We start from the raw sequence: 17,075 nt of genomic DNA, 5'->3' as shown, positions 1-17,075 counted from the left end.
CAACCAGCACCCATAGATCTGATCCATTTAGAAGTCACACAATTGGATGCGCTGGTGGATAATTTGATGGTTGTGTGCATGCGTGCGTCGCTGGCCTCTCGGCAGCGAAAAAGGCTACACAATAAAAAAAAATGGAGGGGTCCAAAATACGCATCATGGCTCAGTACTTGCCTCTCCCTGCGAGTTTTCTCCAGTTTGTCCTTCAAGATCATGATCTCTTTCTTGAGGGCCAGCTGCTGGCTCTCTGCGTCCCGCAGCTCCTTCTTCAGGCTCTTGACTTCATTTGCATGCAGGGCTTCCCTCTTGGAAAACTCTTCCTCGTGGAAAACACTTTTCTTCTCCAGGTCTGCCTTCAGCTTTGTGATCTCCTGCTGATGCTCCGAGTTGCTTACCCCTGGAGAGCGGCCAACATGTTTTTGCTAGAAACAGAAGAAACAAAAACACAGTCAGTTTTGCTGTGGGTGGATGTTCACATAAGTATTATTCTTTCAATGGTAAAGATCTGTACCGTCTAAACCAGGAGTGACCAACTCCAGCCCTCAAGGGCCCCCAACAGGTCAGGTTTTAAGGATATCCCTGCTTCAGCACAGGTGGCTCAATCAATGAATGCTCCCATCAGTCGTAGGCCGAGTAATTAATTTCCCATTTGTGCATTATGTTTTCACGGAATGTCTTAACCTATACAGTGCATCGTAATGGTAAATATGTAACAGCCCGGAGCCCGCTACATTCCCATGTACGAGTGAAACACACAGGTGTGGGTCACACATGCTGGTCTCACGTGTTGTGTGTAACTGTTTTATATTGTCTGTTACCCATCAAATATTTCTTAGATGCTGTTTAACTCTTTGAGTGCCCCAAGACGTAGTCTCTACGTCCAGGGGACTGGCACTCCGGGGGTCTCGTGACGTAGTGGCTAGGACCCCCTCCCAGGGTATATTTTTTTCCTGCATTGATCGCGTCCTGCGTTCCCATGGAGCACCCGACGCGATCTGCCCAGTAGTAAAATGGAGGGCCGCGACTCCTCTTCCATTTCCCAGAAAATGGCCGCTGCAGTCACATGATGGCAGTGCCGAGGGGGAGGGGAGGGGCGGGCTGTGGCACTTACGCACCAGAAGCCCTCCGACACGCGAAGGGTTAATTGTATCAAAGACCCGAGAGAACAAATAATCAATAACAGAACACGCGTTTACAAACCAAGACAGAGCGCGTAAAAAGCCTTTTATGGCTTTTTAGATTGTAAGCTCTTTGGGGCAGGATTATGTAGTCATTTACCTGTTGCATTTATTCCCATTGTTTCTATTGTATTTACCTCCTGTTGTAATGTTGCACAGCGCTGTGTACAAGGTTGGCGCTATACAAATACAGTTATTTATACATGATTTGACGGAGTGACTACAATCCTGATTTTGATCATCTGCACTGGCACAGATCTGAATTGTATTGGTCATTCAAGTCATGTTTCGCTGTTATATGTTATATAACACCAAGTCAATTAAAAGGCTCAGATATGAGTGTTCTTACCAGAATGTGACTTGATGCTTAAGCCCCAGTCCCCAACATAACATGTCGCAAAAAAATGAAACCTCTCAGCCAAGTGGGACACGACAAGTAACAATGAAAAGTGTATAATGCAATATACCCCATCCACTGATCAGATGTATCTTACAGCTACATGAAGAACAGAGAGAGAGCACAGCACCGCTCTTTTAAATGTGATCGTAAAAACTGGCCTAGCGGTCGTGCTTCAAACGGTTATTGCCTTGTTATCAAACTAAGTATGGGAAGCCCTGGTCCCAGGACATACAGTGTGCAGATTTAAATTGTATATATATATTCCTCATTCTTTCCGCCACTGCAATCGTTTCTGCATCAAAGCATAATTTAATGTCTGGGGCCTACCAGCAGAGTAAAGAGGGATACAAGAAAAGGGGCCCGGGCTACCTGTCGGACAGAGCCTGGGTTTTAATGCAGAGACTATTCTCAGTAGTTGTATGCCATTCAGTGAAACCAAAGCCGGGAGTAGCCAGGCAGCCATTTTTGTTTTTATTTATCAATTACTTTTTACAGCAACATATAGAAAGCTTTTACTGATAGTACACAGTGCTATACACAGATGTATTTCAGGCACAATGAACCCCGACCGCACACATATTACAATGTTATTTTGGGTGATTGTGTAACATGTCCAGGATCACAATGAGAGCAGACACTGGAATTCAAACCAGGTTCACCATATACTGTAGATCAGCGGTGCGCAAACCGGGGGGGGCCGCAAGCGGTTGCAGAGGCCACGCGCTCTTCCTCGCTAAATGCCGGGGATCGCGCGAGGCCTCTGCAACTCTTTACTTACCCAGATTCAGACGCTCTGTGACGTGTCGCCATGGCAACGCAGCGTCAAATGACGCCGCGGGGTCATGAGACGGGACGTCACCCGCGCCAAATGATGCCGCGGGTCACTGACGTGACATGATCCTGCAGCGTCATTTGACGCAGCTCTAAGGCGCGGAGGGGGCGCGAGCACCGGGGCAAGAGAGACGGGGGGGGGGGCGCAGCTGTAGATCTGCTGTAGATCTCCCCAAAAGCAAAATCTAAGGTGAAAACATACAGCGCGCCAGGAAACAAATACAAAAAGGTTCCATTGTAGTATCAACATAACAGACAGGCCAACATTTCGGTCGCCAGGGGAATCTTCATCAGGGTTACAGGTTATGGAGAACTAACATGCGTGTATAGTAAGCACATACCTGAAGGGACAAAGGGGAAAGAGCCGGGAACACAGAGGCCAGATTTGCAAGCACATTGTGTTAAGCAACTATGTAAATATGTATGCAGCCAGACTACAGCAAACTCGTGAGGCAATGACAACACTGTTACACAAATTTGCGTCCAAGACGCATCAAAGGAAAATGAAACCAGAAAAAGAAACAGAAAGATAAGAAAAAACAAAACGGAGAGGAACAAACTATCAATATATCGTCAACATATTGTCACAAATAATAGGCATCAAAATACCTACTGTGGGAAACAGGATCGCCGGACACAGGGCAAAATACCATTAAATAGAAAATCATGTAAAGAAAATAATTAATTTATAATAAAAATACATATAAACTGAGGGTGCGAGTCACCAAAAAAAAAAAAAAAAAGTGACCACTAGGAGGTAGAGAGTCTCAAGAATGCTACCAGGCAATAAAAGGTTAACATACTACCATGAAGTACCGGATACAATTTGGGTATCAAATATTGTATGGACACGTTGCCCGAGAACAGCAATACACGGCGACAAGTGATGGGCGGTGATGGACTGACCGGATCAACGCTCTGGCGGGGACACCAGCCTCCCGGGACGTTCTGTTTTGGGGGGTGTATATTTGTCTACGAGTATCTTTCGTGACCCGACGGACAAGGCGGTAGATTAGATGTATGCAATATACACATACGGTTCAGGACATCATAGCGTGGTTGAAATATATTCCCTATAATATTTGATAACCAAATTGGATCTGGTCCGTCATACCAGACACTAACCCTTCATTGTCCTTATTATATCTAGTACCCTTCTGTAGCACATGGCATCTTGCCACTTCAGTGATCCCTTTTGTGCCTTGTGACGGGCACCCTGGGTTTATATACATTTCATTTTAATTACTTGATTCTGTGTTTTTTTGACTGTTTGCCGGTGGCCGCCAATACTACAGTTAATTGGGCGAATACTGCATCAAAATGAGATTTTACCATCACACTATTTTTATGCATAGAGACTTCTTAACGATTACGGTAAAAACGGCAGATTTTTATTGCGGCTATCTGCTTGTTGTGTTCCCCTGATTTTGCTTGAGCAATATTGAATTGAAATAGATAGGCCACCACGCCGTTTTTTGTTTCCTGCCACGGTCTCTTTTTTCTTGTATCATTTTTCTTTGATGCGTGATGGAAACAATTGGGGGCAGCAGTGACGCGTCTTTGCCTTGTGTGCCTGCTTTTTTTGTCCAACTGCAGGGCTCTTGTCTATGGCTTTCTACCAGCTCGGTGTGTAACATGGTTGCTATTCAATGTGTTTGCCCCACCTCCGTGTTCTCTCCAGTCTCTTCTGGTATGAACTACTGTACAGGTTTGTTCTTCATAAACTAGACCCTGATGAAGGTTCCCCTGGCGACCAACACATTGGTTACTGTCAGTCAAGTTGATACTATAATGTAACCGTTTGTATCCATTTCCTGATGCAGTGTTATTCCATCTTAGCTTTTGGTGAGATCGATATGGTTTACTGTTGACTGTACAATAAGGGTAACAACACTGTAGGCGGCTGTTACCTCCACAGCCGCTTGTCATCGTATATATATTTTTGAACCTGGTTCACCTGCTGAGTCGGCCGCGTTTTGATCACTAAACTCTTTCAGCTCTGTCACAGTATGCACCAAAACCCAAAGAAAGTCCCGTACTGGTGCAATGGCAGCTACAAAATGTTCGAAATGAGCAGAACGTTACCTAGAAGCCCAGCAGAAGGGGTTCTACACAGAATATTGCACGGGCCCATTCTTTTTGCCAAGTCCTTCCCAAGGTATCCAAAGCATTCCTTCTCCCACCTGTTGAGCTCGTTAATAACAGTCCCCAACACTTAGCAAGCAGCACAGCTATGGCAGATGGTGTTAATGCCCCGTGAAATATGTTTCTTTGCCGTAAACTGCCTCATTCAACAAAGAATGAGGACATTGGAGTCTTACTATGCTGCAAATCTGGCACCTGTACAATGAGCACAAGCCACGGTATCAGAGGGGTTGAAACCCTGTCAAACCCTCTTAGTGCTTCGTTAAAAAAATAGAAATAAAATATTTAACTATTTCCCATTTTGCAAAAAGAAGCCTTAATAACGCTGTAATAAAAAAGGTTTCCTCCATAAAAACCGGCAGCACCAGGTTTCTGCGGTGTGCTTCAGTAAGATGGCTATCCTTGCACTTTATGCTTTCTACGTACATTTCAGTGCATTCCTTCCAGGCTGGTTTATTCAAGACGTTTTATGGATAAAGGGGAATCCCTCCTAAGACCAACGTGTACTATTAGCAGTGACATGTCTGTTGGGTGTCCGATTCATTTTCTACCAATATCTGATACCTAGAAGTATTTTGTTTTCTTGTAGTTATTTTGTAAACATGGCGAGTCGAGACTTGGAAGTGGTTGGACTTCCCCTGCTGCTGCCATGTGTCCGATGTCCCTGAACATGCAAAACATTTGCACAGGCAAAGTCCCCTTCTCTTGTCCCTTACATTTATCGTCTCTGAATAGACAAGGTAAAGAAAACACCTTATTGGCAAACACTCATCCTGAGCCCCCAAAGAAAGAAAAGCAAAGAAATAGCTGCTTTAAAAACTTTTTTTTTTTTTTTTTTTAAAGGCAGACAATTAGATCGTTACATTATTTACATGTTGATTTATGGCCGGCTATCAGGGATTGCACCTCTAAATGCGTGAAAAATCCAGTCAGGCACATATGATGGGAAGAAAACTTCTGTTTCCCGGGGAGTACATTTTTCGTGAAATCAGAATCTCTCTAATGTAAGGCCTGGGACATAGTAGGTTCAGCCTTGCTGAGCCGCGCTGAGCAGATGCACTAACCCCCTACATCTGTCATCAGCGCAGCTATAGCATCCCCTTCCGCATGCGTGCGGGGGCTCAGAAAATTTGCCGAGACAGGCAAGTTTAAAATTTGCCGCTCGGGGAAGCGGAGGAGCGGTCACATCCAATGGGACTAGCCCCGCCTCCCGCCACGCCTCTGCTCCGCCCCACCCCCAGAGCGCGCTCACTGCCTCGCCTGCCAGGACAGGAAAAAGCACCATTTTGAGCAGGCGAGGCAGAGCAGGAGCGCGGCTCAGTGCGGCTGAACCTGCTAAGTCCCAGGCCTAATACTGGTGCCAGCGGAGCCAGCTCTATCCTCTGAGTGCAGTCCCAGAGTACTAGATAATGCTACACATTACAGAATGTTAACAAACCACTTTGAATGCAGCAATAATCCGCCATGATTACGTTTGAAACATTTGTACACGGTTATGAATTGGAGGTCCCTTGGTGCGGAACACAATGGTCCTAGAACAGTGATCACTGTAGCTCAGGATACATGGCCATCAAACTGTCTGTATAGGGATGGGGGGACAAAATGGCAGCCAATGGGGAAGATATCGGTGAACCAATTGCGAAAGGAGATGGCAGATAAACACCAGGAGGATGAATGGTTAAAGGTCAAAAGCTCGCTTCTTCAAAATCTCTTTCTGAGATGTATCTCTGTCTTGCGGCGTATGATTGCTGCAATACTACGCTGGGTACAATAATAATACATGGGACTCAAAGCGCTGCACAATAAAAGTTTAACGAGAGGCACGCAGCACATAGCAATGTTACAGAGAGAGTTTACCAATCTGTGATTGTGGTGCCTGAGGCACAGGGAGATAAAGTGACTCGGCCCAAGGTCACAAGGAGCCGACACCGGGAACTGAACCAGGTTCCCCTGCTTCACACTCAGAAGCTTGTGATGGGATTTGTACTGTAAACACGCATGCTTATGTTACAACAGACTACCGGCTTCCTTCTCTGTGCAATGTAAGCAGTGTACAGCGTCTGTTCTCCTTATGGAAAACATGGGAGAGGATTTAACCAATTAATCTCCAGACCCTAATCTTATGCTAGCACAATAAGTGTATATCCGTGCAGGATTCCCCGCTTTGCGGGCTGCGGACAGGAGTGCTTTGTGAGGACACCACTTGCCTGCTCGGCTCCTCCATATGACTCTGCTTTCTATTTCCCGGCAGACTAGCTCAGATGTTAGGAATTAAGGGCTGCACAGGCAGGGCAGTTAAGGCTGCACTTTCACCTCACAGCTATGTATAACAGCCACCTGCGTAACATGTCAGGATGGGGATTTATGTTCCCTCTCTAGTGCTGCAACACATGGCTGTGATTTGTAGAGAAAGCTGGATTCCTCTTGTTTTAACTTAAACGGCAGCTTGGACTGCTGCTTTATTTTATTTATTCCCCCTTTTATATGTGCATCAATACAATCCACACAATGATAAGTAATTAGCTACGTTGCTGATTGTTCAGCAAAGATTCGGTTTGGGGATTCACTTAATGGCTGTCAGTGCAGCAGAGGAGGACCAAAGGTGCAAAGTTCTGTGGGGAAGATCGTGTGACCAGGCAGTCACTAGATACAATTGGTGCACTGCTAGAGAGAGGGCAGGGCTCAAAAAGGGGTGTGCCAGAGCCTGTTTCAGAAGAGGATGTGACTTTGTAAATGGTTGCTATAGAAACAAAAAAGGCTTGTTACATTATAATACATTAAAAATGTAATTCAGAAAAAAATTTTTAAACCAGTATTTTTTCATAGTACAGAACTGATTTATATATAATAATAAAAATTAAAAAACACATTTAGATTATTGCTTGGTCTGCAGCTTTAAAGGAGCAAAACAAGCAAATTTTGTTATATATTTGAAGCAGGGGGGCTTCAGAGCTGAACCCCATTAATTTCAGTTCAAGGGACCCCGTGCTTCCGGAAATACTTCCCTCCAAAGTAGCTGCTCCGGCTCAGCAAACAGGACTTTAAAGTTTAAAGCTCCAGCATCACATGGGACAATAGGACGCTGCACCAATGACATCACAGCCGTCATATTGTGAACGCTGGTAGCCGAGTGGCGCGGCTACCAGCACCTAATTTGCAGGTATCTCCGGAAGCAGGGGGTCCCCAGAGCTGAAATTAACGGGGTTCAGCTCCGGAGACCCCCTGCTTCATATATACAGTGTTCGACAAACCTATACATTTACAAGCCCCGGGCGAGTGGATTTAACATCGTGGCGAGCTCCTATTGGCCCAAGCAGCACACGTGTGGTACTAGGTGGCGAGTAGATTTTTTTGATCTCTCTCTCTCTCTCTCTCTCTCTCTCTCTCTCTCTCTCTCTATATATATATAGAATCAAAAAATAAATAGATGATACCGTTCTGTGGCTAACGAAATGCTTTTATTTGTGCGAGCTTTCGAAATACACTGATCTCTTCTTCCGGCGATGTTACAATGAATGAAGCAAGCAAAAGCTATATTTTTTTTTATTTTTGCTTGCTTCATTCATTGTAACATCGCCGGAAGAAGAGATCAGTGTATATATAAAATGTCAATATACTGTATGCTCATTTGCATGTCTTAGGTAGGTCTGCAACCCCGCCTTTCACCATTATCACCCAGCACACAGCACTTCCACTGCAGCAAGGGATTCTGGGAAATTACATGCAAATGAGCACACAGTGTCACTTTTTGCTTCAAAAACCATTTTATACATGGTTCCCATATATGCAAATGAGCATACAGTATATTTACATTTGCTATATGCTTTGCTGTGGAGGGTTTTTGTCACTTTTTTTACTCACCATAACTTAACTCAGTATATATATATATATATATATATATATATATATATATATATATATATATATATATATATATATATATATATATATATATATATATATATTTATTTTTTCAAACAAATTTCAAAAATTGACTGTGGATTGCCTCTTAAATACATTACTAATGCATGAAACTTTCACAGAAAGAGGGAGGGAACCTATGAGGGAATGAGACTGAATTTGGGATATTAGGTAATATTAAGTCCCTCATAGGTTCAGAACTTACCTGTACTATGGTAATATTAAGTTGTTTATGCTAAAACATACGATTATCCATAAGAGTTTCTGATACCTACACTACAAACATTACACAATTCATTAAGATCGAATTGAAATTATATTCTCCAAGGTTGTCACTCAATCATGGATTGATCATTTATTGATCAACTGCTTCCATGATATGTTGTTTTTAAAAAAAAGTTACCATTATGTTTTAATCATTTTTTTATTGTCTTTCCTGGTTTTTATTTTCACTGTTATTTGGAGTGTCATTGTTTATGTTAATAAAGTTTTTTCCATTGATTTGTGCCTCCCCAGAGCCGAGTTGACCTAGTTGCCTAGTAATCGAAGGCATTGTGACGTGCTCACGTCACGCGCGCGACGTGGTGACGTCACACGCACTGTCACTTCCAGGCCGAGGGAGGAGGAGCATTGGCAGTTCTTGTGGACAGTTACACAGACGCCATGCTCCCCCCACACGAGCCTATGCGTAGTGACGTCACGCGCCTGGTGCAGCTATGCACTCCCACTGCAGCAGCCGACGGGATGACGTCGCAGGTCGCGGGGTCAGCACCCGTGACACGTGACGCACCCGGAAGTCTTCGCGACTGGTCCTCGCGGCTTTGGGGTAAGTATAAATCACACTCTTTTTAGAAATTGTGTATTCACCTTGATAAAGGACCATTAAGGTCTGAAACGCGTTGGTGTGTTTTGTGATATTTTTGGACCCATTAAATAGCTTTATTTTGGGAACGCATACCCTGTGGTTTATTGGCTGTTTTTTACAGCACTGGAGATAGTGCTCCGTTCTTTTCCCTCCCTCTTTCTGTGAAGATTTCTACAACGGAGGCACATTCAACCTGGAGGTGCTGGATATCTACAAGGACTTTCTCTTCATCGTGGAATCTGCTTTCCCAAGTGAGTCCATTCCAGCTTTGCCTCAATCAATATCCAGGGATCATCAATTGGTAACTATCCTTACCTCATTGCCTTGTGGGATAGCTTATTACCTGATCCAACAGGACATATATATATGAACAGGTTGTCTTCCAATTTATTGCACATTTTTTTAAACTACACATTTGTCTTGAGAGCATCACACATTTTTTCTTCTAATGCATGAAACTGACAGCTTTACTGAATATACACGATATTACAGATGCAAAAATGAGAAAGCTCAATAGAATTTTTCAAGCTGGTTTATACCAAAAATAAACATAGTAAGAAAACCCTTTACTATTAGGACTAACAGAATATATTTATTAGGAAAAGCTTTCCAGAACAATGCTCGCTCTTCCTTGGGTCAAGCTGTACTGGACTATAAATTATTGTAACAGGGTAAACAAGGTGCAGAAGGAGCGGCTCGGTGAGTAAAGAAACTGATTCTGCGACACAGTTTGAATTGGAAACACGGTTCAATTCCCGGTGACCTTGTGACCTTGGGTAAGTCACCTTATCTCCCTGTGCCTCAGGCACCAAAATCACAGATTAGTAAACTCATCTGGGCAAACTGTGTCTGTAAAAACATTCCTATGTGCTGCGTACCACACACTACAGTATATATTAGTTGTGAAGTGCCTTGAGTCCTTTTTGGGAGAAAAGCACTATATGAAATTAAGTTATCATTATCATCATTATCTATATTAAATAAGCAATGCTGATAATGGTCAGGAGGATGAGATTAGTGGAAAAGGGAGATGTAAAACAATAGGGTCTTTGTGTTAAAAGTGGCAGTCCCACATACAGGGCCAAAAAACAACAACTATGCTGTCATCAGCCAAACAGAACAAGGCAAATCCACACAAAAAAAACACCAAATCTGTCTGAATACCTAAGTTACACAAAGTCTCATCTCAAACACAATTAGGTCAATATTGTAAAAATAAAACACAACATTTGAGCTGTCCTATTTTGAGCTCCGGAGACAACCTGGTTCCTAAAATACATACCGGTAAAGTTACTGGTGCAGACATCCCTCCTGGGGGGAGACAAAATGGATGGACAAATCTTGCAGGTAAAGCCGCAAGCTACTTCCTATTGGCCGGTAATTTAAATACCGTGGAATTTAAAATAAAAAACAAACAGGAAACAACGGTGTTCATTTCACCGGAAAGTATCTCGGGAACTGGTGGGGTGTGTGTGGTCCCAGAACTGAAAACAACACGGCTCAACTATGGGGCATCCCCCAATTCCCACCCTTTAAAAAAATATAAATGCGGGTCAATGTCAGAATTGCCACTTTACACAACATGTCACTGGCCCTAGGAGAGACTCCCCCTTTACAAACAGATCAGCCACCAATATCCCTGACATAGATGTACATTCTCATGTTATTAGAACAAGTTAGGAGCTGGGGACAGGGAAGAAAGCTGCAAGGATCCCAAAGCTACAGGGACCAACTGAAAACCATGTAAAAAAAGTGTAGAAAATGTTCAATGGCATCTAAAAGCCTCTGAACCATTCCTTTCCCCCGGCAGAACATATCCTAAAATATCCTCAGTGATGCATGGGGGGGTTGTTGCTTAAGTTGGCCCTACACTTGGCTTCAGTACAAGTACGGTACTAGCTTCTCTTTTTGCCTGCTGTACAATATACAGAACTCACACTCACTTTCAGGCCCTCCAGCTCGCTCTCCAGTTGCTTTGAGTATTGCTCACTTCTCTCGCGCAGTTTCCTGTCCTTCGATGCTTCTGCGGCGGCAGATTCTGCCTGTGCTTCAAGCTGCAAAAAAGACAAAACACTTTCATACAACCAGTCTCACTGCCAAGAGACACCTGGCTTGCACCGTTATTTTCTGTTCTCCCTTGGAGGACAATATCTTTCTGGGAGAACAATATGGCATTACTCTCGGTGTGCCAAACAAGAACACTGCTCTAATGTGCGAGGTCCTCCTTGGCTGGTGCCAAGCTAGTTTCCTCCGTCACCTAAAAGTGTAAGATAGAGCAAAAGGTTGACCGAGATGGATTCTAGCAGGCCAGGAAACACAGCTCAGCAAGCATTTTACGTGGTTGTAATAGAGCAGGGGTGCGCAAAGTGGGGCCTCTGTAAATTCCCTTACCTAGGTGTCGGGCGACGCGTCGCCATGGCAACCCGGCGTCAAATGCCGCCGCGGGGTCACCCCGGAGCTGAGCATTAGGGGAGAGCAGGCAGGGGGTGCAGGGGGAAAAGTTGGCGCACCCTTGCCATAGAGCGTGTGCTTTGGTTCTTTTACTGTACCAAAGTCACAATGTTCCACCATTACTACCGATGAGCTCCTCAGGTATTACAGTGGAATGTGAGGGCGTATGGTGGTTGGTCATATACAACACGTAGGGCGATATGGTAACTCAACGAGGCGTGACAGTGTCTGATGGTTCAATAGACAGTGAGATTCAGACTGTGTGTGTGATGTGGTGTAAGAAAACATGGCGGGGCGTATTTAACCTTTTTTTTAACCAACTGGAAAAACTAGATTTTTGATATATAGATGTAGCAAGCTTTATTTTATCCATTTATAAGGCGGAATGTTGCATTGTAATGCAGAACACCACAATTTCCATGTGATTAAATGGCAGTGATAACACAGAATATCTCAACCGTAACGCGCGAGCGAAAGCAAAAACTTGATAAATGTTTAAGAGGTTTTTTTATTTTATATCGGAAGCTTTTGATATTGATTGTCACCATATTTACTGCTGCCTGTCACGCTGGATGGTAGAAATGTGCGTCTCTTAGTAAAGTTGTGGTGAGCGCAAAGGATCGTCAGAGTATATATGTAAAAAACACAATTAATTATAGAACGTCTACACGCTTGTGATAATTGTCCAAGCGCTATTTTCTAAAACGTACAGGCGGGCCTGCGACGAAGCGAGAGATCACTCGCGAAACGCGTAGTTCCCCGTCGGTGGTGTAGTTCTGTGTGTCCACGTTCTCTCGTGACGGCTCTGACGGAGGTCCTGCGACCGGACGCGCAGCGGTGTGACACCACGCGGAGTCCCACTGGAGCTTACAAGTGCTGGGTGTGTTTTACTGGTATGTAAGTGTGCGTATACTTACGTTTTATAACTAAAGTGTCTTTATCGTATACGCATATGTGGTGCATGTCGTCCCTATCTGGAGTATCATAAGGACATCTACCACCCAATGAGAGCAGTCCCCAGGAACCAGGTGATTCGGTTGGAGGGGAGAAGCAACAAAAGACACTTTGATGTGAATAGCTCACACTTGCCCGTGTGAGTATAGCTGTGACCAGCTTTTATGATTATTAACCACTATCATTCCCCGTCTGTACGTTTTTTTAAATAGCGCTTTGACAATCACAAGCGTGTAGACGTTCTATTATTGTGTCTTTTTACATATATATTCTGACGATCCTTTGCGCTCACCACAACTTTACTGCGACTGACTTATGAGGATCATGGAAGGATCCTTTATCGGTTGAGCTGCAGTTCTGAAAAGGGCCAGTATATTTTTGCTATCTGGCTAACGGAGCTTTTCTGTGATTGTGTTACTATTGTGGTTTAAGAGGTATTAGTCCTAGGGGAGCGCCGCAGTTTCTTTTTAGAAATGTGCGCATACCTATTAGAATCCAAGTGGCAGTGGCCCTCTTTCACGTGTCTGTGGAAGACCGTCATTATGTTAGCTACGTATCAGCCTTAAAGGAAATACTATGGCTTGCAAGAAAAAGGAGTTGGGTGTCTGAATGTATGAAGAGAAGAACGGACAATCCATGTAGAAAATGATGATACAAAAACAACAATACCCTCAGCTGAGTATGAAAGTGGGACCAAGGCCTTCTGGAAATACCACCCCAGAGAAGACTTCAACTAAAGGTTTTAAAACCAATCCTTGTTAAAGCTGTACTTATATGCAGGAGCCACACAGAAACCCTACAGATCTCCCATCTTGGCCAGATTAGTAATAGGACACAGGCTTGCGGCACCTTGGTGCGAGGGGAGGGAGGTGGGCTTGTTGCAGTCTGTAGTTCACACAATTGTTTGAACTGGATAACAGCAATACACCTTTCCCCCGTAGAACAAAACCACGCTTTCCAATAAGTATGTTGCGTGTGTTTTCATTACTAACCTCCTTCTTGGTTCTCTCCGTTCGGCGTAGTTCTTGGCGTAAACCTTCTACTTTCTGCATCGCAACCTCTGTCTCCTCCTCCTTGTCTCGGAGCTGGCGCACAAACTTCTGCTTGTGCGAGCGCAGCTCGGTCAGCCGCTCATTCAGCTCTGCCATCTCCTGCATGGTCTGCTTCCGCTGGCTCTGGGCCTCTTTCAGCTCTTTGGTTTGGGACTTTAACCTCTCATTGGATTCTACCAGGTCCTAAACGCAATGAAAACCAGACAGCTGGTTTATTCATCTGTAACCCCTCTACGTTTTAGCTTTCAGACTTATAACTATAGCTGAGGCTCGGGCCCGAGTCCCTGTTAATAACTTACTGGGCCACCAATGGCAGGAGTAACACAGATACAGTAGGAGTGATACAACTAATTCACTTACACCTCTCCGACTCTCGATACATTGAGATCCTCAGATGAGTATCACTACATACTGTATACAGGTTACTACCATACAATCCCTAATAACGCTGCACGGGTGCGAGTCAGTGTCAGGGGTGTAGTAGCCACCCAACCCTGGGCATGTTGGCTTGTGGTGATACCGGAACACCGTGGGAGGTTGTTGTCTCCTGAACCTGTTGCGGGCCTGTTCTGCGAAAAAGGGAGCTTCGGTACCACTGTGCTTTTATAGTCAGATCTGACCCAACACGGCCGCACCCCACTTTTTAAAGACCCCTCATAGTCCCTCCTGTTTCACAGCCGTTATTATTGGCCATCAGTGTCACATGTCCCGAGCACAGTGGAGGAGAGCCAACCAGGGGTGTGTGTGTGTGTGTCTGTGTCTGTGTGTGTCTGTGTCTGTGTCTGTGTCTGTGTGTGTGTGTGTGTCTGTGTGTGTCTGTGTCTGTGTGTGTCTGTGTGTGTCTGTGTGTGTCTGTGTGTGTGTGTGTGTGTGTCTGTGTGTGTGTGTCTGTGTGTGTGTGTGTCTGTGTGTGTCTGTGTGTGTGTCTGTGTCTGTGTGTGTGTGTCTGTGTGTGTGTGTGTCTGTGTGTGTGTGTGTCTGTGTGTGTGTCTGTGTCTGTGTGTCTGTGTGTGTCTGTGTGTGTGTGTCTGTGTGTGTGTGTCTGTGTCTGTGTCTGTGTGTGTCTGTGTGTGTCTGTGTGTGTCTGTGTCTGTGTGTGTCTGTGTGTGTGTGTGTGTGTGTCTGTGTCTGTGTGTGTCTGTGTGTGTGTGTGTGTGTGTCTGTGTCTGTGTGTGTCTGTGTCTGTGTCTGTGTGTGTGTGTGTGTGTCTGTGTGTGTGTCTGTGTGTGTGTCTGTGTGTGTGTCTGTGTGTGTGTCTGTGTGTGTGTCTGTGTGTGTGTCTGTGTGTGTGTCTGTGTGTGTGTCTGTGTGTGTCTGTGTGTGTCTGTGTGTGTCTGTGTGTGTGTGTGTCTGTGTGTGTGTGTGTCTGTGTGTGTGTGTGTCTGTGTGTGTGTCTGTGTGTGTGTCTGTGTGTGTGTCTGTGTGTGTGTCTGTGTGTGTCTGTGTGTGTGTAAATACGTGTATTCATTTTTTTATTCCAGCACAGGATGTTCCAGTTACAGAGTTCACGAGAGTTGGGAGTTGTACAGAATCGGGTGTCATGATGTTATTTTGTAGCTAAAACCAATGTTTTCATCCTAAGAAAACCTACGGTGTGTAATGCATGTTAAATGGGGACCATATACACAGCAGCCCAGTGATTCTCTGTTTAGAAAATGTGTGTGCCTGGGATTAAATAAAAAAAAGATCTATATTTGCAAATAATAAGGTGCACTCGCCTGTGTCCACAAATACATTGGCTATTTTCCTAACACCAAGGGTGGCTAGTTGTCTTTGAAGAGACGGTTGACAACATTGCAGTAAAGTCTTCCCGGCTGGTGAGTTCTGCTACTACTTGCTCTGCTATTATTGCTGGTTGAAGGGATTTTTTACCTTGTTGAGATCCTCCTTCTCCTGCTTTAGCATTTTCATTTGTTTTTCATACGTCTTCATTTGTCTAGAAACTTCCTCAAAATCTTGCCGCGTCACATTTGTTTTCTCAATCTGCTGGTTCAGTTGGCTGGCACCTGGGGGAAACAAAAGAAGAATTGCACAGAAAACGCTTTAAAACAATTCAACATATTATTATTGGATGACAAAAAGGGGCTCGTGTCTTTAAGGGATATAGGGACCCAGCAATGCTTAGCAACCCTATGTACAGTAACACGTTCGCAGTGAAGATCTTAATGCTCATTATCCGTGTTTGTACTAACATTTATTTACCTACATTTTTATTACAAGGAATAACCCATTGAGATAAACATTCCAGCTTTCTTCTGGGAGAAACCAGTACACATTTTGTTTTCAATTAGAAGGATCATTAGCCCCGTAAATTGAAATCAATATTGAATAAAGTAATGGCTTTGCATCGGGGTTCCAAAGGGAGGATCTTGGGGCTGTCCTGCTAGAAAGATAACACATATGTATGCCGTCTTCTTCCTCGGGATTCTCTAGATGACCACTCCCTCATGCATATTTGCATAGCTTGTTGCATTGGTACATGTTGTCAGAGTCAATGTACCATTCTCCTCTAAGTGCTTCATCATATAAAATATACTTTGCATTTACAGGTCTTCCTCAGGAACATACACCCGGCCTCAACTCAGTGTCACATCAAGCCCCTTGACAAAGGACCGGGAGGTCCGAAACATTGATCCATTTTTTCCTGTACTTCCCCCTGATGTTAATTTGATGCAATAAACCGTTTTTTACATTGGATAGTTACCAGAGAGTGCTGCGGGCCTTTTTTCCCCTTATGTATTAAGGAGCATACAGTGAACAAGCACCCAATGCGTATTCCATGGCACTTCCTGTGTGTGGTATTTGGGACATGGCTTTTGGACCTAAACTCACCAATGTATTAAACACAACTGGAAATGTTAAAGCAACAATACACCATGTACTACAATCTAGGATTAAAGCAGGGGGCCCGTGTAGCTCAACCCCATTCATTTAAACTCTGGGGACCCCCCGCTTCCAGAGATACTTAACTCGGATGGGGGTGCTGGTATCTATGTGGAGTTTATATGTCTATGTCACACGGGCTAACCGGAAGTCGCAGGACGAACATCACAGCTTTCTATTGGCACGCGGGACATTTAAACGCCGCCATTTCATTAGTCACACAAGTTCCCTGGCTGCAGAGATACCGGCACCCCTACACAGGTAAGTACCTCTGGAAGCAGGAGGCCCCATGAGCTGAAATTAATGGGGTTCGGGGTCAGAGACCCCCTGCCCCAATCCTAGAACAAACAACAAAAAAAAAAGTAGTGCAAAGGGTTTTGCTGCTTTAAGGTGTTAAT

At 44.3% G+C, this 17,075-nt stretch overlaps 1 protein-coding gene and 1 long non-coding RNA gene across 7 annotated transcripts in view; one reads left to right on the top strand and one right to left on the bottom strand.

The window, feature by feature from the left end:
- Positions 1-16,467, top strand: part of LOC142492642 (uncharacterized) — a 28,014-nt gene extending 11,547 nt beyond the window's left edge. The window contains exons 2-4 of the long non-coding RNA XR_012800869.1: positions 15,276-15,386; positions 15,553-15,611; positions 16,344-16,467. This is a non-coding gene — a long non-coding RNA (uncharacterized LOC142492642). The remainder of the gene's footprint in view (positions 1-15,275; positions 15,387-15,552; positions 15,612-16,343) is intronic.
- Positions 1-17,075, bottom strand: part of CDC42BPA (CDC42 binding protein kinase alpha) — a 324,002-nt gene that overhangs the window by 76,553 nt on the left and 230,374 nt on the right. For 4 of the 6 annotated variants that reach the window (XM_075595475.1, XM_075595480.1, XM_075595478.1 and 1 more), the window contains exons 12-15: positions 15,667-15,800; positions 13,735-13,977; positions 11,275-11,391; positions 172-419 (exon numbers count right to left, since the gene is read on the bottom strand). In XM_075595475.1, coding sequence (XP_075451590.1) covers positions 172-419; positions 11,275-11,391; positions 13,735-13,977; positions 15,667-15,800 — 742 coding nt within the window. The remainder of the gene's footprint in view (positions 1-171; positions 420-11,274; positions 11,392-13,734; positions 13,978-15,666; positions 15,801-17,075) is intronic. The other 2 variants (XM_075595476.1, XM_075595479.1) reach the window with 1 other exon arrangement.

Source organism: Ascaphus truei, chromosome 4 (genome assembly GCF_040206685.1).
Source record: "Ascaphus truei isolate aAscTru1 chromosome 4, aAscTru1.hap1, whole genome shotgun sequence".
Lineage (NCBI taxonomy): Eukaryota > Metazoa > Chordata > Amphibia > Anura > Ascaphidae > Ascaphus > Ascaphus truei.
Note: the sequence above shows the minus strand (reverse complement) of the source record. Positions and strands in the feature narration are given on the sequence as shown.